The sequence below is a fragment of the Peromyscus leucopus genome, chromosome 20 (genome assembly GCF_004664715.2).
Source record: "Peromyscus leucopus breed LL Stock chromosome 20, UCI_PerLeu_2.1, whole genome shotgun sequence".
In the NCBI taxonomy this organism is placed as follows: Eukaryota; Metazoa; Chordata; class Mammalia; order Rodentia; family Cricetidae; genus Peromyscus; species Peromyscus leucopus.
In genome coordinates this window covers 18,685,574-18,708,231 of record NC_051080.1, presented here as the reverse complement: position 1 = coordinate 18,708,231, position 22,658 = coordinate 18,685,574, and the positions used below count along the sequence as shown (strand labels likewise).

Genomic DNA, 22,658 nt, shown 5'->3' with positions numbered 1-22,658 from the left:
TGCTCCCCAGCGATGCCTGCCGTCCTCTTCACCTCATGACTTCTGACATGTTTTCTAGCATGGCAGGCTTTGTGTGTGTGTTCTGTGTTGGCTAGTTTGTGTTTCCTGGAACTTTCTGTAAACGGCATGGTTCTTTCTAGACAGGCTTCCACACTCCTTGGGATCTGTCTGTGATGCCTCTGCATGGTGGTGTGTATCTGTACGCCGCTCCCTGCTGTGTGCTGCCCGACATACCATGGTCCCCGTCTCTGTCTCTGTCTCCGCCTGTGAACACAGGAGCTGTGGGCAGATCCCAGCTGTTGCCTATAGAATAGTTACACGCAAGGCTTTGTCCAGATGTCCGTGTCCTTCTCCTGGGTAGACACATAGGAAGGGCTGGGCCAGTGGGGCAGAGGTTGGTGTGAGTTTTCAGGAAATGCCAACACCCCTTCCAAAGTACTGTCCCTACCTTCAGTGTGGGCCTTCAGCTCCTCCCAAGCTCGTCTGCTGAAGGTATAACCACTCTTTCACACCTTAGCCATTCTGTGGGTGAGCCATGGTGCTCCGTGGGGTGGTTTTAGTTTGCACGTCTCCGATGTTGAATCTTTTTGTGTGATAATTTGCCCTATATCTTTTTTTTTTTTTTTTGGTGAAGTTTCTGTTGAAATCATTTATCCACTTTTTATTTGTGTTGTGTGTTTTCTTACCACTGATGACAGAAACTTCTGTATGTCTTTGGGATACAAGGACTTCATCAGATAAATGATTTACAAATGCTTCCTCCCGGCCTGCAGTTTGTCTTTTTCATTAGCTGTGAAAAACAGTTCCTAACTGACAAAGTCCAGTTTATTAGTGTCCTTTCTTTGGTAGACCATGCTTTTTGTGTTCATGTGTAAGAGATCTTTGCTTGAACATCTTCTAAAGGTTTAGGTTTTACAATGAAGTTCAGTATTCACTGACTTGATTTTTACACACACATCAAAGTTTCTCTCACTTGATTTTTACACACACATCAAAGTTTCTCTCTCTCTCTCTCTCTCTCTCTCATTTGCAGATGTTTAGGCACAGCTTACTGACATGACCACTCCATTGTCTTTGTGTCTCTGAAGTCAGTGGACATTGTAGGTCTATATCTAGGCTTTTGCTCAGCTTCATCTATCTGTTTATTTCATTGAATACCAATGAAAACTCACACAAACATCTGCTCCATGCTCCAGCCCTTCCATTCCTATGTATTTACCCAAGAGAAGAATGCAGCTGTCCAGACAGAGCCTTGTAGATCTGACAGTAGATCTATGTGCAATGCCCAGTTCTCTGATTATATTCTTTTGGATAGCCTAGGTCTTTCCTACTTTATGTACTTTGTATGTGCTTTAGAATCAGCTGGTCAATTTAGTGCTCACGTGTGTGTGCGTGTGTGCATGTGCGTGTGCGTGTTTATCTACATGTGAGTGCAGGTGCTTGTAGAGGCCAGAGGTATCATATTCCCCTGGAGCTGGAGTTAGAGATAGACGTGAGCTATCTGAAATATGTGCTGGGAACCAAACTCCAGTCCTCTGGAAGAACAGCAAGTGCTCTTCTCACTGAGCCATCTCTCTAGCCCTAGTTGGTCAATTAAAAAAAAAAAAAAAACAGCCGAGCTTTTGGAGTTACGTATATAGTGAGTCTGAGGTGAAGTGACATCTTCCTGATCTGAGTTTTCCCACTGATCCCTCAGTTTTCTGTGTTTCTCCTGTGTCTGAGTTCTTGGCGCATGTTTTATTCTGTCTTGTGTGCAGACTTTTCACATTTTGTGCCAGATTTTATATGGAAGCATTTTATACTTTTAACATGATTATAAATGGTATTGATTATTTTGCATTTAAATTTCTAGTTATACAGTGTTACATATATAGAAGTATCATCAGTTTTTGAATGCTAATTCCTAAACTTGATTAGTTCTGGTGACTTTTTTTTTTTATAGATTCTTGAGGTGTCCGTATAAATAATGATGTTATCTGCCACAGAGACGGTTTCACCTCTTCCTTTTCAAGATGGGTCTCTCTAATTTCCTTTTTTTATGTTGTTACACTGGTTAGAGCTTCCAGCATGATGTTAGGTGGGAATGGTGATGCCTCCTCTTATTACTGATCCATGGAAAAACCACCCAGTCTTTTGCCACAGAGTGTACTGGCTACAGTTTCTCTTAGATACCCTCTAACAGCATTCCTGTGTGGCTGATGGAGTCACCTTCTTGTCCCAGCTTGCTGTGAATTTTTATTAGGCATCAGTGTTATGTTTGGGGACATTATTTTTATGCATCTAGGATGATGATCAAAAAGCTTCCTTTTAGTTAGTTCATTTATTTGTTTGTTTGTTCAAGTTATTTATTTAGAGACAAGGTTTTTCTTTATAGCCGTGGCTATCCTGGAACTCAGTCCGTAGACCAGGCTGGCCTTGAACTCACAGAGATCTGCCTGCCTCTGCCTCCCAAGTGGTGGGACTAAAGGTGTGCACCACCACTGCCCGGCCCCTTTTAGTTTATTAACGTGGTGGATTGTACATGTCAAAGGTTAAGCTAAACTTGCATTCCAGTGAGAAAGATGTTAGTTTGTCCTAATGTCTCACCCTCTTGGTATATAGTAATAGTGTCTAAACTATTATTAAGGGGATGTTAGTTTTCGTTTTTAGAATATTCCTATCTGGCTTTGGTCTTAGATTGGCTCTTGCCTGGTGAAATGAGGAAATGTTCTCTATTCTTTGGTTTCCTGGAAGTTTTTCTAGAGAACTGATACTTGAGTTTCCTTGAATGCTTGGTAGATTTCATAGATGAGGTCATTTGTGCCTGGAGTTTTCTTAGCTGACTGCTTCGATCTTTCTTCCCACAGTTAATGCTAAGTTGTTGTGCATTCTCTTTGTGTCCCTCTATGTCTCTGTCCCTGTCCCTGTCTCTGTCTCTCTCTCACGTGTGTGTGTGTGTCTGTCTGTCTGTCTGTCTGTCTGTCTGTGTCTGTGTTTCAATTTGGATAGTTTCTATTGCTGTGTTTTCCAGTTTGCCGATCTTTTCTTTTACAGTGTCTAATCTACCTGCTTTATTGTCCATACCAGATATTATAGTTTTCATAACCAGCACCAGGGTCCATTCCTTGCACCCTCATTTCTACCCAACATACCCAGTCTTCTCTCTTGCTTTTTAGGGTATGATCAGAATAAATTTTTAATGTCTTGGCTACAAATTCTATCACCTGTGTCACCCCTGGGTCTCTTTCATTCATTTCTCTTCTCATCGTGAGCCAAAATTTTTGCTTGTATGCCTTGTAACTTTTTAATTGAGTGGCACACATCGCGAGCTCTGTTGTGTGGTGGAGTCTGCATTCCAATAAGCGTGCCCAGGCCTTGTTCAGAGATGCAGTTAAGTGACTGTGAAATGTTTGATCCTTCCAGGTCTTGCTTCTAGTTTTGTTAGATGGAACCATATAGCTTTTACTTGGACAGGTGATTTCCTCACTGCCAAAGCAGTAAATACCCTCTGAGTGCTGCACCTGATGCCCCACACAGTCACGGGCATCTACTGTGCAGGGTGAGAACAGGAATGTATGTGCCTGGCACTGCCAGGGCAGTTCCCTGGGATCATCGCTGATGGGGTGTCTTTTTATAGTTTTGTGGCAGGAGGGTTGTTGGTTTTTTTTAAATTTGATTTGTTTGTGTGTGTGTGTGTGTGTGTGTGTGTGTGTGTGTGTGTGTGTGTGTGTGTTTAGGAGCGTGTGTGTGGAGGACAGAAGACAACCTTCGTGTGTTAGTTCTCTTTCTCCCTGTGAGCTCCTGGGATGGAATGCAGGACCTCAGACTTTCATACACTGAGCCCTCCCACCAACCCTGTTTTCTGTTGGTTTCTTGATCTAGGGTCTCACCTGTAACCCGGGGTGGCCTGGAACTCACTGTATAGTTCAGGCTGGCCTCAAACTCTCACACGTTAATCTTGGCTACTTCCAATTCTTAGCGATGAGGTGAGAAGCTACTGTGGCTGGGGAGATGGTTCCCTGGGGCTGGGGAGAGTTTGCCATGTAAGCATGAGGACCTGAGTTCGAAACCTAAAACACATGTTTGAAAAAAAAAAAAAAGAAGCCAAATGCAGTAGCCTGGGTCCACAATCCCAGTACTGCACGGAGCAAAGGTGGGCAGAGACAAGAGCCTCCCCCAGAAGCTCACAAGCCAGCTCCCCTGGTGTGCACAGGCGTGAACAGCAGAAAAGAGGCTCTGTCTCAAACAGAGTAGAAGGTGATGACTGACACCCAAGTGGTGCTCTGACCCCCACATGCATGCCACAGCATGCACACGGCAGCGCCCACACACATAACAATGCACACAGGCATACACATCATACACACGTGGTTAAAAAAAAAAAAAAAAAAAGCTGCTATTGCTGGTGTGGACCGGTTCCCAAGTCATTTGGGTAAGTAACCAAAGATGCTTACCAGGCTTTTCTCATCGACAACTGTTTTGCTTTAAAAGTGGCTGTCCCTTTCTTTCTCCATGTGCTCTGGCCGTGAGTGACAGCAGCCACTCCACAGCCCTGCCAGCTCTTCGGTGGCCAGTTTCGAAGGAGTTTCGTTGAATAGGTGTGCAGCAATAGTCACCGAGGTTTTAACTCAGTCCGCCCATGACAGGGACTCCGTACGTGTTTCCATAAGCTCGCTCCCCATCCGTCTGTCTTCTTGGGTGTCTGTCTTTTCGGGTCTATGGATGCTTTTTACATGTGTTGTTTTCTATTGTTTGGTTTGAAGACTTCTTTGTATCATTTGGACATAAGACTTTGTTGTTGTTGTTGTTGTTGTTGTTGTTTTTGAGACAGGGTTTCTCCGTGTAGTTTTGGTGCCTGTCCTGGATCTCACTCTGTGTAGACCAGGCTGGCCTTGAACTCACAGAGATCCTCCTGACTCTGCCTCCCGAGTGCTGGGATTAAAGATGTGCGCCACTGCCGCCTGGCTGGACATAAGACTTTTATTGAGCGGGTTTTTAGAAGTATTTTCTCCCAGGCTCTGATTTATCTCTTCATTTCTCTGTCCTTCCTCCCTGCCCTCTCTTTTCTCTCCTCTCTCAGTTCTTTTTCTCTGCCTTATTCTCTGCACATTCTTTTCTCCTCTCTCCACTCTCTCTCTCTCACTTCCCCCTCCTGTCTCTCCCCATTATCTCTTCCCTCTTCTGTCGTCTCTGCCTCACTATGTAGCCCGTGCTGGTGTTGGACCCACAATCCTCTTGCCTTAGCTTCTGAGGTTTCGGGTTAGAAACATGTGTCACTACACCTGACCCCCATGAAGAATCAGGCCGTGTCGTGGTGCCACCGAGTAACAGTGACAACAGGACGGGAAGGCAGCCAGCTCTACGTCAGGCGTGTGGCATGGGAGGCCGGGGCCCCCATGGAGGTCTCATAACATGGCCTCTGAAGAGCTGGAGGTAGGGTATGAGTCAGGAGGCAGGCTAGTGCACACGAGCTTCAAGAATGGGGCATCATGGTAACTATGGCCAGTGTGTGTGGCCAGGGGCAGGGCTGATGCAAGATGGGCACCTGACCACATCCCAGGTCCTTCCACTATGCCAAGTCATCTTCCCGGGGATCTGGCTCTGACGTGGGTGGTAGCCCCCCAGGTTTCACACACTTCCCTCTTCTCTGTAGACACCCTCTCTCCAGCTTCCAGCCCCTCCTCAGTCAGCTGCCCTGTGATCCCCGCCAGCACGGAGGAGTCCTCTGGCAGTGCACTGAACATCGAGTGTCGGATATGTGGGGACAAGGCCTCAGGCTACCACTACGGAGTCCACGCGTGTGAAGGCTGCAAGGTACCGAGGCCGTGGGTGGAGGGTGGGGTGGTCACGTGGATGGATGACTCTGCTCCTCTGCAAGATGTCCACTGCTCCGAGACCTACAGAAAGAGCAGAGAACTGGCCTCGGTGGCAGCTTGACTTCTCTTTTGAGAATCGAGGGCAGGTTGCTTCGCTGTACTTTGTAAATACTCTAGAGGAGCATTTACCTTTAAAGGAGCATTTGTCCTTTAAAACAAAACCAAAAAGGAGAGAAAACGCAGTTGCTTTAAAAATGATTCTTCCCATGGCACCAAGTGTAGACTGCTTACTTTACCTCGGGACCACCCCAGAAGCCAGCTAGAGCAGAGATGACCATGCAGAGGAGCGTGTTTACCTACGACCTCGGGACGTCTCCAGAGGCCAGCTAGGGCAGAGGTCACCATGCATTGAGCAAGGGGCTGGCCATCAGATGTGTCCTGCCCTTGCTCAGAGTCCACAGGACCTAGCTCTCCTGCTATTGTAACTGACCCCCACCGGTCACTTCTGGCACATACTCCCATCCTCCTAGGCACCTGTACCCTCCTGAGTATCTCCATCCTCTTGAGAGTCAACCTGACCTCTAGACAGGCAGGCCCCAGGCCCCACGTACATTCCCAAGTTTGTCGCTTCATGGACACCGTATATGGAAAACTGAGAGGGGCACATGTTTGATTAAAATCCAAAGGCTCCCTCCTTCTGGAAGTGTCCAGGCTCTGAGGGACTATCACAGACCTTCCTGTACCATCATTCTTGACTCACTGTCATCCGTCTTCAGGTGGGCCTGGTCTTAGAGGCCTAGTGCATGGGAACAGTGGATCCAGATCCAGGGTCTGGTGGTCCCTGGCATGCACAGTCTTTGCTCCTCACCCTTCCTCTCCATCCCACACATCCTTCCACCATCCTGCCTCCAATCCCCCAGTCTCCAATAAAGGCCTGATCACTTCTGCATGGGCCATGAGAGTCCTCCATGTCAGGCAAGTAGAGGGGGCACTCAAAAGCAGAGGACCAAAAGCCAAAATAAATCCCTTCCTGGGTTTTCCATCTGTATCCCTTTAGAAGTGCGACTTGTGATAGGACTTTCTGTCAAGGTCATGTCCAATTGCTTTCGTTTAGTCTTGGCTTTTATGGGCTCGAGCTGTTTTCTTCATGGGGGAAGCCTCAGTATTGCTATAAAGTAAGAGAGTTGCTTTCAAATAGCTGGTTCCCTTTTAGTGTCTCTTCTCTTCAGGAGTTGGTATTGTGACCCAAGAAACCACCGTTCCCTCTCCCTCTACCAGGTAGAGTCTTTCTATGATTGCTTTGAACTCGGCCTTAGCATATTATTTTCCATTTTCAAAGCAATGAGATATGCATTTTGTATTTGCCCCAGTTACATGAGACTTTCTAGAACTTCAGCGCATCGTTTCTTTGGAAAGAGACAATAAGGCTGGGGGCGGTACTCAGTGGGTAGAGTACTTGCCTAGCATGCATGGAGCCTTGGGTTGGATCCCCAGCACCCCATAAAGCTAGACCTGATGGTGCTCAGCCATGTGGTCCCAGCACTTAGGAGGTGGAAGCAGGAAGATCAAGAGGTCAAGGTTATCCTTGGCCACAGAGCAAGCTCTTTGGCCAGGCTGGGCTGCATGAGACCCTGTCTCCAAACAAATCAGTCAATCAAATGCACAAGAGAGCTGAGTGACGCCAGTCTGGTGACCTAGAGCCCATGTTTAAATTTTGTGTTGATGCCACAGGGCTTCTTCCGGCGAACTATTCGGCTAAAGCTGGTGTATGACAAATGTGATCGGAGCTGCAAGATTCAGAAAAAGAACAGGAATAAGTGCCAGTACTGCCGCTTCCACAAGTGCCTGTCCGTTGGGATGTCACACAATGGTAGGTAAGGCTGCTGGACACACTGTGCCAGCCCATGACTCAGTTTATCCTTCTTGTCAGAATGACAATATTTTGAATGGGTGTGCTGTAACATGTAAATCTCTCCAGGAGCTGGTATTTGGCAGAGCACTTGAAAATATTGTGGTGAGACTTTGCTGTCAACCGGGGTGGGGGGTCACTGGGGTGGCAAGATGTCACATCACTTCTGTTAAATGCGTGTTGGTTCAAACACTGTACCACACTAGGAGTTTCATTTTCTCAGCCTTAATCTAATTTAGAACATGGTTCCTCGTGAGTGTAAATCAATCAGTTAATCAATCAATCAATCAATCAATCAATCAATCAATCAATGTATTTATTTACATGCCTGTAATCCCAGCACTCAGAAAGCTGGAGCAAGAAGAGTTCTATCACTTCATGGCCAACATGGGTGACATAGAAAGACCCTGTCTCAAAAACCGCAAAATAGGGCTGGAGATGTACCTCAACTGGTAGAGTGCTTTGGCATGCATGAGGCACTGGGTTCCCAGCACCATGTAGACCTGGCCTGTAATCTGAGCACTTGAGGGGTGGAGGCAAGAATCTCAGGTGTTTAAGATCATCCTCAGCTATATAGTTAGTGGAGGCCAGCATGAGACCCTACATTAGACCCTGTTTCAAAAAGAAGATAGATAGATAGATAGATAGATAGATAGATAGATAGATAGATAGATGATACATAGATAGATAGATGATAGAAAGATAAGTACATAGATAGCTATATAGATAGATGATTAATAGGCAGATGATAGGCAGATAGATGACTGAAAGACAGATGATAGATGGTAGATAGATAGATGATAGTTCACTTTCATCCCCTTCACCTTGGCCGATGGCCTACCTGAGGACAGTAAGCCAACCCATTTATCAGCTGTGTGTTTGGTTTTCAGTCTGTCTGGTAGAAAGTTCAGTCATAATAAGGAATGGGTTTGGCTCGCCATTCCTGGTGTGAACTTTCCATTCTGCCTTTCGCCTCTGCCTTGGTCATCAAGTGCCTGGATCATTTCTACATATCCCCTTGTCCCACCCCAACTCCAGCAATTCGCTTTGGACGAATGCCAAGATCGGAGAAAGCAAAACTGAAAGCAGAAATTCTCACGTGTGAACACGATCTGGAAGATTCGGAGACTGCGGACCTCAAATCTCTGGCCAAGAGAATCCACGAGGCCTACCTGAAGAACTTCAACATGAACAAGGTCAAAGCCCAGGTCATCCTCGCAGGAAAGACCAGCAATAACCCGGTAGGTGCTCCTGCTGCCCTTGGGACCTTGAAGTATCCCTTGGCGACATGTGAGCTGGAGTCACAGGGAATGCCTGAGAGCATTGTCCAATGTAGAAAATAGAATTTATCCCGAAGTCCAAGGAAGGGCCATGGAAATACACGGGGTCATTCTGAGACTCTAAGATGTAGCTTGACACCAACAGCTGCCTTCCTGCCTGGGCTCGCCTCAGCTCCTAGCAACCGAGGCATTATAAAAGCTGTGTAATTGATACGCCAAAAATAATCTAGTTAATACCTTACCTAGTATCGGGGTGTTTCTTAAGTGCGTTTTAATCCCTATTTTAAGGGCAGAAATGAAACCTATTCCTTCCCCCACTCAAAACACTCCCACCCTTTCTGCTAAAGTGATCCCCGCCACCACCGTCCTTGTCCCCATCTTGGTCTTCCTTCACTGTGATTGGCTCAGGTCTTGGGGAGGGTCCTTGGTTGACCGGACACACCTCGTATGTTTGAGCTTACCCCTGTGTCTGCAGCTCCTAGAACACTTGCCTGGCTCCTGACCCCCTGTTCCCACGGGTGGATAAGCCTGTGCGCACTGAGGAAGGGTGTCTGTCAAGGGCCGTTTCCACAGAGGGACCAGCCCTCACTTGGCTCATAAGGACTCCGGCCTTTTTCCTGTGTGCCTGGTATGACAGGTTCCCTGTGTGCTAATGAGTGGCTTGGAGCCTTCCTCCTTGGGAATTACGAGCTAGAATTTTCAGTCACAGGAAAATGAAGGATTTCACAAGCTACATACTTTAATGAGCAAGCCCGACCTCTCTTTTCCTGAATCTTTTCATTCTTTGGTGAATTCTCCAATGATGTGAGCTGAGGCATTTTAGAGGGTCCCAGCCAACACCACACCGACTGACCCCAGAGGCCCTTTCCAATTAGACCAATGCATTGTTCTCAACCTTCCAAAGGCTGCGATCCTTTAATACAGTTCCTCATGTTGTGGTGACCTCCAACCATGCAATTATTTTGCTGCTACTTTATAACTGTAATTTTGCTACTGGTATGAATCGTAATGTAAATATCTGATATGCAGGATACATGATATGTGACCGCAGAGAGGGTTGCGACCCACAGGTTGAGAACCACTGGATTTGACCCTTTCTGGATCACAAAGTAAAGTTTGCATTTCTGTGATAATGACCCCCAAATAAGATAAATCAGAGTTTCCATTTGAGGCCTTCTGTTTCTCCCTCAAACTTTGAGATTTAGAGCAAACTTAAGAGTCAACTTTATTCAGGCCCAAATGTTCTGCTTTAACATTGATTTGATCGCTACCTAGTAACCTCTGTTTTCTTCACCAGGATACACAAGGTTCTTAGGAGGGTCCCACCATCCTCTGTCTTGAGGAAATCAAGACTCATGTGGAAATGAACGATAGAGTAATGGCTCAGGGCTGGAGGCGACTCTGTTAGAAAGACAGAACGGGGAGAGAGGGGTTTGGGAGCTGGCTCAGAGTTCAGTGCCTAAGGACCTGATTTTGGATCCCCAGCTCGTACATAAAAAGCCAGATGTGAGCCAGGTGGTGGTGGTGCAAGCCTTTAATCCCAGCACTTGGAAGGCAGAGGCAGGCGGATCTCTGTGAGTTCGAGGCCAGCCTGGTCTACAGAGGGAGTTCCAGGACAGCTAGAACTGTTACACAGAGAAAACTTGTCTCAAAAAAAAAAAAAAAAAAAAAAAAAAAGGCCAGATGTGGTCATGCGTATCTGTAATCCCAGCACTGTGGAGGCAGAGACAAGAGGATCCTGGAGCTTTCTGGACAGCAGGCTTAGCTACATCAGTGAGCTCCAGGTTCTGTGAGCGACCTTCTGTCAAAAAATTAGAGACTGACTGAGGAAGACAACCAATGTTCAACTTTGGCCGCCACCTACACCCTCATGCACCAATGCACCATACAAACATGTACATACACATATAGACCACACACACATACACCCCCCCACACACAACACACACACACACACACACACACACACACACACACACACACACATTAACGGCTTATGGCAGCTAACTGCCTGCTTCAGCCACAAGTCTCTGTGCAGGGACCAGCTTTAGAAGCAATATCCAACTGTTCTGGACCACACTGTTGGCCAGGGGCACCTCCCACCTCCAGGTCTCATGGCATTTTCAGAGGCCGGGCCTTCCCTTCCTGCCCAGCCTGCTGGCCAGCTTCCCAGAACTTGCTGGTCCAGTGTGAGACCCCATCTTTCCTCTTCCTTCTGTGCCCAGCCTGGGAAATGTCCAGGTGGCAGGGTGCCTGCCTCCAGCGCCACTGACCTGGCATCTCTGCAGAACTCTGGTCTTGCTGCCACAGTGGCATCGAGAGACTGTAGGCTGTATGTTTTAGAAGATTTTAAATATTTGTTTTGTGTGTGTGTTCATGTGCGAGTACGAGTGTGTGTGTGTGTGTGTGTGTGTGTGTGTGTGTGTGTGTGTGTGTGTTTGAGTGTATGTCTGTGTACTACATTTATGTAGAAGCCTGTGGAAGTCATTGGATCTCTTGGTACTGGAGTTACAGGTGGTTGTAAACCACTGTGTGGGTGCTGGGAACTGAACCCCTGTCTATAAGAGTGGCACATGCTCTTAACCTCTGAGCCATCTTTCCAGCGCCATGTTTTATGATATTTAGAAAGCAAGCACCTTTAAAGGCGGGAGTTCCTTTAGGGAGATCAGGCTGTAGCCCTGATGCACTCAGCTTGACCTGTGTCCCGTGGCACAATACTCAGTGACTGTCAGGTTCTAGGCTGGGATGACAGGCCCCAGCAAGGCCCTAGCAGAACATAAACTGTGTTTCAGCTGGTAAGCAGTTTAAGGTGCATGGATGTGATGACCATGAACTTGTCAGGTGGGGAGATGGACATTCACACCTATAGTGCCCAGCAGTCTTGCTGTTCTGCAGGCCGACTAGGGCAGGAGCAGTCACAGACTCCACACCACATACTGGGGAACAGGAAAGCTTGTCTGGTGGTATGTCCAAGCAGTCTCTAGTTTACTACAAGTGGAGGTCAAGTCCCTCCTTGTAAAAGACCCACCAGAAAAAGTGGAGGCCCAGAGACATCCTAGAACTGGTCGGGGGATGGGGACCTGGAGGTAGGATTTTGTTAAGGTGTAAAGGCAACTGTGGGGGAAAGGTGACTTTAGCTGGGAGAAGGGCTGAGGAGACAGATGAGACCATTGGTTTCCTTCTGGACCCTGGGTCTGATTTGAGCCCCTGGGATTTCAGACACATGAGCCAGAAAATGGCCAGGACCCCTGGTGATGGTCCTAAAACACTTCTTGGGACTTATTCCCTCTTGATTTGAAAGTGGCAGAATTGGAAACAGTTGTTCCTCCTGAACCTGGCTTCCAAAGAAGCCTTTTGATAGCTTCTTAGATGTCTAGAAGTTAGGGCCAGAGATATGGCTCTTTAGCTCGTAACTGCCTGTAACCCTAGTTACAGAGCGTCTGCTAGCCTCTTGCAGCCTAGTTGGGCACCTGCATGCACCTGGTTTACTTCAACTCTCTGTCTCTGTCTGTCTCGCTCTCTTTCACACATACACACATACACACACTAAATCCATAATTAAATAAATCTTAAAAAATAAAAAGTCCAGTCACCATATTGACCTGTCCTCCGGGCGTCACTGTGTAGTTTTGGCTGGCATGGAACTTGCTATGTAGACCAGCATAGCCTTGAACTCACAGAGACCCTCTTGCTTCCTAGCGCTGCAATTAAGGACCTGTGCTACTGTGCCTAGCTTTTTTGTGTGAGAGACAATGTCTCACTAGCCCAGGCTGCTTTTAAACTCATGGGACCCTCCTACCTCAGCCTTCTGAATACTAGAATAACAGGCATGTGCCTCCATGCCCAACCGACTTAGAATTTTTAAAGAGTAATTATGTTTTTAATCATGTGTAGATGGGTGTGTGTGTGTGCACGCACATGAGTGGAGGTGCCCACAGAGGCCAGAAGAGGGCACTAGAGCTGGAGTTACAGACGTTGTGAGCGGCCCAGTGTGGTGCTGGGAACTGTACTCGGATTCTTTATAAGAGCAGTGCTTGCGCCAGGCAGCTATGGCACACACCTTTAATCCCAGCACTCGGGAGGCAGAGGCAGGTGGATCTCTGTGAGTTCAAGGCCAGCCTGGTCTACAGAGCGAGATCTAGGACAGGCACCAAAACTACACAGAGAAACCCTGTCTCAAAAACAAAACAAAACAAAAAACAAAAAAACAACAACGAAAAGAACAGTGCTTGCCTTTTAACTCCTGAGTCATCATTTCTCCAGCCCTGACTCAGAATTCTTCATCGTCTTTTAGCAAGAGGGCAACTGCTCATTCTGCTTCACCCTGTGATCTGTGTAGCTGAGGCTGCCCTAGTCCTTGGAGAGGCCCTCCAGGGATAATCAAGTCCCCTGGAACCCACCACTCCCCACAGCCCCCTTCTGGAAGAGTTGCAGTGCGCATTCGCCATGTCAAAGGCTCCAGGAGGTCCCCGCCCTGCTCACTGTGTTTCTCGGCATCTTGGCTCTGTACTTGCTTGCTTTCCGCTTTTATCTCCGCTGCGTGCACGTGAGGGAAGGACCGTGTAGCACGAAGGTAACGACACTGTCTCAGCCGGTGTTCTCTTGCGGTGAAGAGGCTCCATGACCACGGCAACTCTTATGAAGGAAAGCATTTAACTCTGGGCCCAGGGGACCCGAACCCCTCTTCTACCTCCAAGGGAACTGCATACATGTGGTGCAATACACATTAAATGATTTTAAAAAATGGTTCGCGGACGTTCTGTGGGCCAAAGTCAGAGCCAAGCTGCCAGGTATCTTGCTTACAGATTCATGCTCAAGACCCTTAAAAAAAATAAAAAGATTTTATTTATTTATTTATTTCATCTAAATGAGTGCTCCATCTGCACGTACTCCTTTATTCCAGAAGAGGGTATCAGTTTCCACTACAGATGGTTGTGAGCCATGATGAGGTTGCTGGGAATTGAACTTAGGGCCTCTGGAAGGGCAGACAGTGCTCTTAACCATTGAGCTATCTCTCCAGTCAAGACCCCTTCTTAAGATACCACAGCAATCACAGAGAATCACACGCACATCCTTGTAACATCTGACAGAATGTGAACGCTATAGAAATGATCATTATGCTGGAGGGTTTGGGCAATGATGACAAGGGGAAAAAAAAGTCCCGGGGCCGAGAGTCTGACTCTGTGATAGAGAAGTTTTCCCAGCCTACACATCTCCAGAATTGCAAACAATCTTTAAAATCGGTACTCACTCAGTATGGACATTTAATTTTCATCATTGAAAATTATATTAAATTTAGTCTCTATAGGTGTAGGCATGCGCGTGGAGGTCAGAAGACAGCCTACAGAATCAGTCTTCATCTCGTATGTGGGTCCCAGGGATGAAACTCAGGTTTTCAGGCTTGGAAACAGATACTTTTACCTACCAAGCTATTCCACCTGCCCTAAAACACGTCCACCAGACCTACTGTATTTCTGTAGTCCCTTTAAATCTGACTTTTTCTGTTGTTTTTTTCTGAAGCTTAACTGTCCCCAAATTATTCCAAAAGTGGTTATCAGACCTGTTGTTAAGACTTTGAGAGAAACTCTCTCTTTTTTTTTTTTTTTTTTTTTTGGTCTACCTTGTTCTGACTTGAGATACTCGGAAGCTCGGCTCTGAGTTTTGCCCATAGAATGTCCGTGAGTATTATTATTATTATTATTATTATTATTATTATTATTATTATTATATGTGTATACGCACTTTTGCCTGCATGTACATCTTTGCACCATGTTTGTGCTGTGCCCTTGGAAGTAGAAGAGGAGTTAGGGTCCCCTGGGACTAGAGTTACAGATTGTTGTCAGCCACCATGTGGGTGCTCCGTGGAACCAGATACTCTGGAAGGCAGGCAGTGCACGTAACCACTGAGCCCTCCCTCTAGTTCCACAGTGAGTCATTTTCAATACATCTATCTCCTTTCATCAACATGGAGGAATCAGGTTTTTTGGTCCAGCACTGTATTTCAAGACCAGGCGCTGCTTAAACACCTCACAGACAATTGCTTCTTCTCCACACATCTTCCTGCCTCTGTACCAGGCACATTCCAGGTGCCTTGACTGTGCATCTATTCTGTTGTTCCTGAAGATGCTCTTGACAGCTGAGCATGGGGGTGGGGTGGGGAGAGTGCCAGGAACCTCCTAGGTAGCTGGAATGCCCCTGCTCTGCGCTCAGATACACCAGGAGGGATTGAAGCAATACCTGGCCACATCATTGGTGACCTGTGCTCGCTCACTCAATATAGACATTACATCCACTCTGTGTGTGTGTGTGTGTGTGTGTGTGTGTGTGTGTGTGTGTGTGTTATAGATGGTCACAAAAATCCAGATTCCTTAATGCTGTCACTTCTGCTTGACAAATATGAATTCTGGCCAGTGGTAGGGTAAATGCTGGCCTTCTCAGGGTCCCTGACATTTAATCCCTCTGAGCACAGTGACTGCAAACAATTGTTTGTTCCAGCAGCGAGCTGTTTTTTTTAAACAGTTTATATTTTTAAGTTGTACACATTTGTGGAATATAGTTTGAAAATTAGATGCAAGGACAAACTGCGTGCTGATGAAATGTCCCCCTCCTCAAATATTTGTTAGTGTCATGTGTCCAGAAAGTTCTAACTCCCTTGAAATTCCTTATGAAAAATGTAATGTATCTGGAGTCAATGGCATTGCCAGACCTCTCTCTATTCCCTCTTCCTTCTCTCCAGAGTCTCTTCTCTACTCTGTTTCTGTGAGGCCAACGTTTTTAGCACTCACATGAATGACAATACATGGTATTTGTGCCCTCCAGTTTCTTCCATCTGGTGACAAGTACTAGGATGTCCTTTTTATGGCTAAATAATACTCTGTTGGCATATTCGTTCGTCTGTCAGTGGACATCCTTGTTGATTCCACATTTGTCTCTTGGAAATGGTGTGGCAGTAGCTATAAAGATTCGGCATCTCTTAGCTAATTTCCTTTGGTCACTTTATTTGTTGCTTGTCCAGTCGCTCTGACAAAATACCTGACTAACATAAACTAATGCTGGGTTGATTTTAGTTCACAGTTTGAGGGTCTGGTCCGTCGTGATAGGGAAGGCATGGTGGAGCACGAGGCAGCCGGTCACGTTGTGACCACAGTCAGGAAGTAGAGATGAACAGGGCTGACTCTCCTTAAATTCAGTCCGGCACTCCAGCCTAGGGGATAGTGTTGTCCACATTCAGGGTGGGTCTTCCGCCTCAGGTAAACCTCTCTAGGAATGTCCTTACAGTTCATCTCATCGGTGAATCTGAATCCTACCAATCTGACAATCCAGAGGAACCGTCACATGCTTACACAGTAGTGACAAGCTGGGCTGTCCACTAGACCTTTCTAAAGAGGCAGGACCTGCAGGTGTGGGTGCCATGGTGCTGCGGCATCGAGGGGGGCAGGCTGGGATTTGGCCCTTGTCCCAGAATAGGCCACTGACGTGAGGCTGTCTTCTGCCCTGAAAGGCACGCTGGGAGCTGTTCCTGCTCCTACTCCACAGAGCTGAACAAGGCCTGTTGATTTCTACACAAAGCCAGTCATGTTTAGCATATATTTGCATGCCTGCGTTTATATCCATGCACGTCCTTCCTGCCTGGTGCTGCATGCGTCAGAAGAAGGCATTAGATTCTCTGGAACTGGGGTTAGGAGCGGGTGTGAGCTGGAAGTCAAACCGATGTCCTCTGCAAGAGCAGCAAGTGCTCTTCTTACCCACCAAGTCATCTTCCCAGTCCTGACAACTGTTATTATCTTACTGACTGATTTTGTTAGTTTTCTGCCAAGTCTTAGATGGTCCGATTTTGAAGTTGCCCCATGGCGGGACTGTGCTGTACACGTATTTTGAATCAACCAGGCACCAAGCTTGGAGATTCGGCCACGGTAGCTTATCATGAGCTCCCTGATGTTTAAGGGGACACTGCATAGTTTGTCCTAGAGGTATCACCTGATTGACTCCAGCACCTTCCTTTGTAGCCTTTCGTCATACACGACATGGAGACCTTGTGTATGGCTGAGAAGACGCTTGTGGCCAAGATGGTGGCCAACGGCATCCAAAATAAGGAGGCGGGAGTCCGAATCTTCCACTGCTGCCAGTGCATGTCCGTGGAGACCGTCACCGAGCTCACAGAATTCGCCAAGGCCATCCCAGGCTTCGCGAACTTGGACTTGAATGACCAAGTTACCTTGCTAAAGTATGGCGTGTACGAAGCCATATTCACAATGCTGTCCTCCATGATGAACAAAGATGGGATGCTGGTAGCCTACGGCAATGGCTTCATCACGCGAGAGTTCCTCAAGAACCTGAGGAAACCATTCTGTGACATCCTGGAACCCAAGTTTGATTTTGCGATGAAGTTCAACGCCCTAGAACTGGATGACAGTGACATTTCCCTTTTTGTGGCTGCTATAATTTGCTGTGGAGGTAAGTTGACATGCCACTGTTGAGTACTTACAGGCTTTCTCTCTGGAGGAACTCAATGGTTGTCAATACGGTGCCAGCCTGGGCTCTGATACAGTGAAGTTGGCACTGGCAGGGTGGGATGGTTTCTGAGCCCGAGTTACTACCGAGAAGAATTGAGAATATACCTATTATATGTTGTGGTTGTATTCTTATTATAGTATCCATTAATGCATATTGGCATATTATATGCCTAAATTAAATATATGCTCCACTGATCATACAATTATACCAAATGTAAGTGTCTTAGATACACGTAATATATGGTGATAATTTGTACTATTAATATTATAATGATTGTAGTAGATAATAGTACAGAAAGTACAGTACAGGTGTAGGTACAGCGCTGTTGCTGTTAATGCTGATGTTAATTCATGCTGAAAACGATCATGCTAACCGGAAGCAGCTGCCAGGTCTGCTTTGCCAGAAGGAACGATCCCAGTGAAGGGAGATCAGGCCTCTCTGGGGAAGCTGGCCCTGTGGTCCCTGATATTTGGCTCAGCATTGCACTTCTTTAAATAGTCGTCTCTCTAGTCTGGGAAGGTCATCCACCTACTGTAAGCCCAGCTGACCTTGCCTGGCCTTGGCATAGATCTATGGGTAACCATTCTTCCCAGCTGCCAGAAGCCATCCTGCCCTTCACAGTCACTGGCTGGCTGGTGGCTAGATGAGCGGAAGAAGTGTCGTTACTCCTGCAGAGCAGAAAAACACCACAGCTCTATAGAGTTTGTCGGGGTCCCTTGTGGGATGGGGTATGGCGGGGAGGGTCGGAAGCCAGTGCAGAGGTACACACACAGCCTTTCATGGCTACAGTCCTGTCCTGATCCTGTGGATATGGAAACTGCTCCATAGGGAAAATAGGAAACGTGTCATGCTGAAGCTAAAGCCATAAAGAGTGGATCCTTCTGCCTTTGTAAACGTTAGCCGTGCGGTTGGGAAGACGGCTGTTGGGAAGTTGCTTGCCACACAAGTGTGAGTGCTTGAGTTCAAACCCAGAACCCACATTTAAAAAAAAAAAAAAAAAAAAAAAGCTGGGTGTGTGGGCATGCTCTTGTAATCGCAATGCTGTGGAGGCAGAGGCACACAGATCCTTGGGGCTGGCTGGACAGCCAGACCTGCCTCCTTGGTGAAGAGTCCCAGGCCAGAGAGAAACCCTGTCTCAAACAACAATGTCACCTGACCGCCACACACATGGCCCGCCTCAAATACATACAAACACGAAAACCTTAGTTATTATATTTATTTTACTACTGAAACAACGAAGATTAAAACCTACATCAGGAGCTGGAGAGATGGCTTCAGTGGTTAAGAGTATGTGCTATTTTTGCAGAGAACCTGAGTTCAGTTCCCAGAATCCATGTCAAGACAGTTCACAGTTGCCTAGAACTCCAGCTCCAGAGGATCCCATGCCCAGTTCTGGCCTTCTGGAGAGCTGTACTCACCAGCATCCCCCACCCTCCCAACACACATGTTGTATACACATAATTAAAATAAATATATAAAAATAAAACCACTTTTAAAAACAAGATAAATTTATAAAAGGACACATTTTAAATTTCAATCAGCTTATCAAACTAAAATATCATAATTGTATATTCTCTACATTTTGATTACCATGGTGTCTGCTTTGCTTTTAAATATTAAGATTAAATTTCTGGGGGCTGAAGAGATGGCTCAGTGGTTAAGAGCACTGGCTGCTCTTCCAGAGGTCCTGAGTTCAATTCCCAGCAACCACATGGTGGCTCACAACCATCCATAATGAGATCTGGGCAGAACACTGTATACATAATAAATAAATAAATAAATAAATAAATAAATAAATAAATCATGATAAAAAATTAAATTTCTGAACTTTCTGTAAAGGAAAAACTGATACAAATGACATAATAATTGGTAATATGACTTAAGAGATGTCACTACACTCTGGAAACAGAAACAAAATAGATGAAATAAGCATATGTTATCAGTAAGATGTTCCAAATGTAAATAAGGACCAGTGAGCTGGGCCAGTGGGCAAAGCTCTTGCAAGCCTGACTGCTTCTGTTTGATCTCTGGAGCCAAATAAAAGTAGAAAGAGAAAACCAGCTCCCAATAGCAAACATGAATTATGAAATAAATAATTCTGTATTGTAAATAAAATGTTGTCTTCTGTCCCCATACATATGCCAAAAAGAAAAGATAAACACTACATCATTAGCAGCTTTTAAGCCCTAGTCATGGATGGATGAGGCTTTAAAAGGCACAGCTGTCTGGATGGGCTAGGACCTGAGACTGGACCAGGAAGGTCACCTGGTGTGAGCAATGGTACTTCCTGCTGGGTCCTCTCCCAACTCCAGGGGCTCCTTGGCATACTGTCCAGCCATGATCCTCCCCGGCCCACGTCACTTCTCAGTCTGCTGGGACTCACCAGAGATGGAGCCTGATCCTGTCCCACTCCTTAAGTGCTTAGCTTTCATCCGGGAGGAAGTACTTCATTTTCTACACTACACAAAGATGTGGCATGGTTTGGGGCTTGTCAGGCAAATCCAAAAGTAGAGACTGCACCATAAGGGGGAACCAGCCCTATGTGCTGGTCCTGCAAATAACTAAGTGTGTTAGTCGTCTGTCCCCATCAAAGCCAATGACTGTGGAAAAGTCGGTCTGACCTCTGGTCAGGTTGCCGTGTGAAGGTTACTCAGCGCCCTCTCCACGGGGCCACACGAAGCAGCAACACTTGGCTCCTCCACGGACCAGTGGCTCTCGGATGGTCACACTCAGACGTCTCTTTCTTCTTTTGAGCGTAGATCGGCCTGGCCTTCTAAACATAGGATACATTGAGAAGATGCAGGAGGGTATCGTGCACGTGCTCAAGCTCCACCTGCAGAGCAACCATCCGGATGATACCTTCCTCTTCCCCAAACTTCTTCAAAAAATGGTGGACCTTCGGCAGCTGGTCACGGAGCATGCGCAGCTCGTGCAGGTCATCAAGAAGACCGAGTCTGACGCCGCATTGCATCCGCTACTGCAGGAGATCTACAGGGACATGTACTGATTTTTCTTGAGATGACCGTCCAGGGACCTCTGAGGTCTGCAGCCGCACACAGGAGAGCAGGGATTTGCACAGATGGCCACCCTCCCACCCTTGGAGATGAAGAGGGCTGAGCCTAGGTAATGGAGGCTCCTCCCACATCTTTCCTTTCTGAATGGGCACTTCTAAGAATGCCTGCTACTCAAATGCTGGTGATCGGAGGCTAATAGGATTCAGACAATCACGGAGAATGGCAATCCCCGGTCTGATCTTAACTGGTCCAATGTTAATCAATGCACCTCTCTACATCACATTTATAATTTGCCATTAATTAACGTGTAACCTCCCAAGTCCTAGTGTTCTTTTCTCTGCCTACCCGTCCTTCTGGCTGTGTGTGCCCTTGTAAATCCCGAAAACTAATCTGCACTTTTTAATCTTTAAAACCTACAAGTCAAGATGTAGCCCAAGGTTAGCCATTTAAACATGGCAAAAAAAAAAAAAAAAAAAAAAAAAAATGTTTACTGGGAAGGCTTCACTTCTGTTTCCTTGCTCTAAGAAAGAGAGCTGGCTTCTGAGAACATTCAAAAATGGTTAGAACGCAGCCCCATCATTTTCTTTGTTGATTCACTGTTTTGGGGGGTGTAACTAATGTGAGGGGGGAGCATTTCCGGGTTTGCATAGAAGTTCCCAGAAAGCTACAATCTCAAGAAGCCTCAGGAGGCTTGAGCTAATGCCTGATACACAAAGACAGGATGAGCCCTGAGTGACTAGTTCTACAACCCTGTTCATGTTAAACCCGGAGCGTGTGGGCATGACAGCAATTCCAGAGATGGACTGACAGATTTGTAAACGCTCTTATCCAGGCCCCTCTGGCAGCTCCTTTAATATGACACTTTATGGCTTTTTTTTTTTTTTTTTTTAAACTATTGGTGGGGAGAGACTACCTGGAGTAGAGAAGACAAAAGTGATTTTGCTACCCAGGCTGGGAGGATCTGGTCACCCTGGATCCTATTTGTACCCAATCAAAGATCTCATAACACTTGATTGGTTTGTTGTTGTTGTTTCAAAGAATTAGATGGTAAAGTCCCTTTTCCTCGGCCCCATTGGGAAGGCAGTGCTGACTATCTTCAAGAGAAACATGCACAAAGAATTCTCAGACCTCACAGACCTGCCAGTACCTGCCCTCCAAGAGGGTGGCTGCATATTTCAGATCAGGTTGTATCTTTTATGCCCCTGCCCCATCTTTAGAAAGTTTTGGCTCTTCCGACGTCATCATTATTTATTATTAAAGAATGATCAAGATGGATACTGCCAAGGAGTTGAGGATGTAGCTCACAGTTGGTAGAGGGCTTCCCCTAATCCCTAGTGCTGCTTTATGCCGGGCATGGTGGTACGTGCCTCTAACCTCAGCTGACGTTTAAGGTCACCTTCGAATACATAATTAAGTTTGATGCCAGTCAGTGCTGCACGAGACCCTGTTTGGTTTTTAAAGATTGATGCTGATAAAATGTTCGCAATCAGTATTATGAAAACAGTAGAATGAAAAATATGGCCATGGCATTTCAAAGAGGAAAAAGGGAACATGAGGATCAAGGCATGCTTTAAGATTTGCACACTTGTGGTCGGGTGGTGGTGGTGCACATCTTTAATCCCAGCACTCAGGAGGCAGAGGCAGGCAGACCTCTGTGGGTTTGGGGCCAGCCTGGTAGGGTCAGCTTGGTCTACCCAGCTAGTTCTAGGACAGCCAGGACTACACAAAGAAACCCTGTCTCGAAAAACAAAAACAAAAAAACACTAAGATTTGCACACTTACTGGCTTCCTCCCTTCCTCCCCCTATAACGGGTCTCTTTCTGTCCCACCAGCCAGCTCCCAAGTAATGGCACAGAGACTTCTTATTAATTATGAAAGCTCAACCTATAGCTTAGACTTGCTCCTAACTAGTTCTTATAACTTAAATTAACCCATTTATAGCAACTGTGGTCTGTCACGTGGTGTTACCTCTCTTCCACCTTGCACTTCCTGTGTCTTCTCCATGTCTCCTGGAGTCTTCTGCGTGCTGAGATTCCTCCCCCTCTTCCTTTCTCTCCCCAGAAATCCCACCTATACCTCCTGCCTAGCTTTTGGCCCTTCAGCTTTTTATTACACCAATCACAACAATACATCTTCACACAGTGCA

At 46.4% G+C, this 22,658-nt stretch overlaps 1 protein-coding gene across 2 annotated transcripts in view; it reads left to right on the top strand.

Moving 5' to 3' along the window:
* Ppara (peroxisome proliferator activated receptor alpha) overlaps positions 1-20,996 on the top strand; it is a 68,179-nt gene extending 47,183 nt beyond the window's left edge. For both annotated transcript variants that reach the window (XM_028878143.2, XM_028878142.2), the window contains exons 4-8: positions 5,633-5,793; positions 7,527-7,665; positions 8,743-8,945; positions 16,991-17,438; positions 20,258-20,996. In XM_028878143.2, the coding sequence (XP_028733976.1) occupies positions 5,633-5,793; positions 7,527-7,665; positions 8,743-8,945; positions 16,991-17,438; positions 20,258-20,505 (1,199 nt within the window). In that variant the 3' untranslated portion in view covers positions 20,506-20,996. The remainder of the gene's footprint in view (positions 1-5,632; positions 5,794-7,526; positions 7,666-8,742; positions 8,946-16,990; positions 17,439-20,257) is intronic.
* Positions 20,997-22,658: the final 1,662 nt, after the last annotated feature.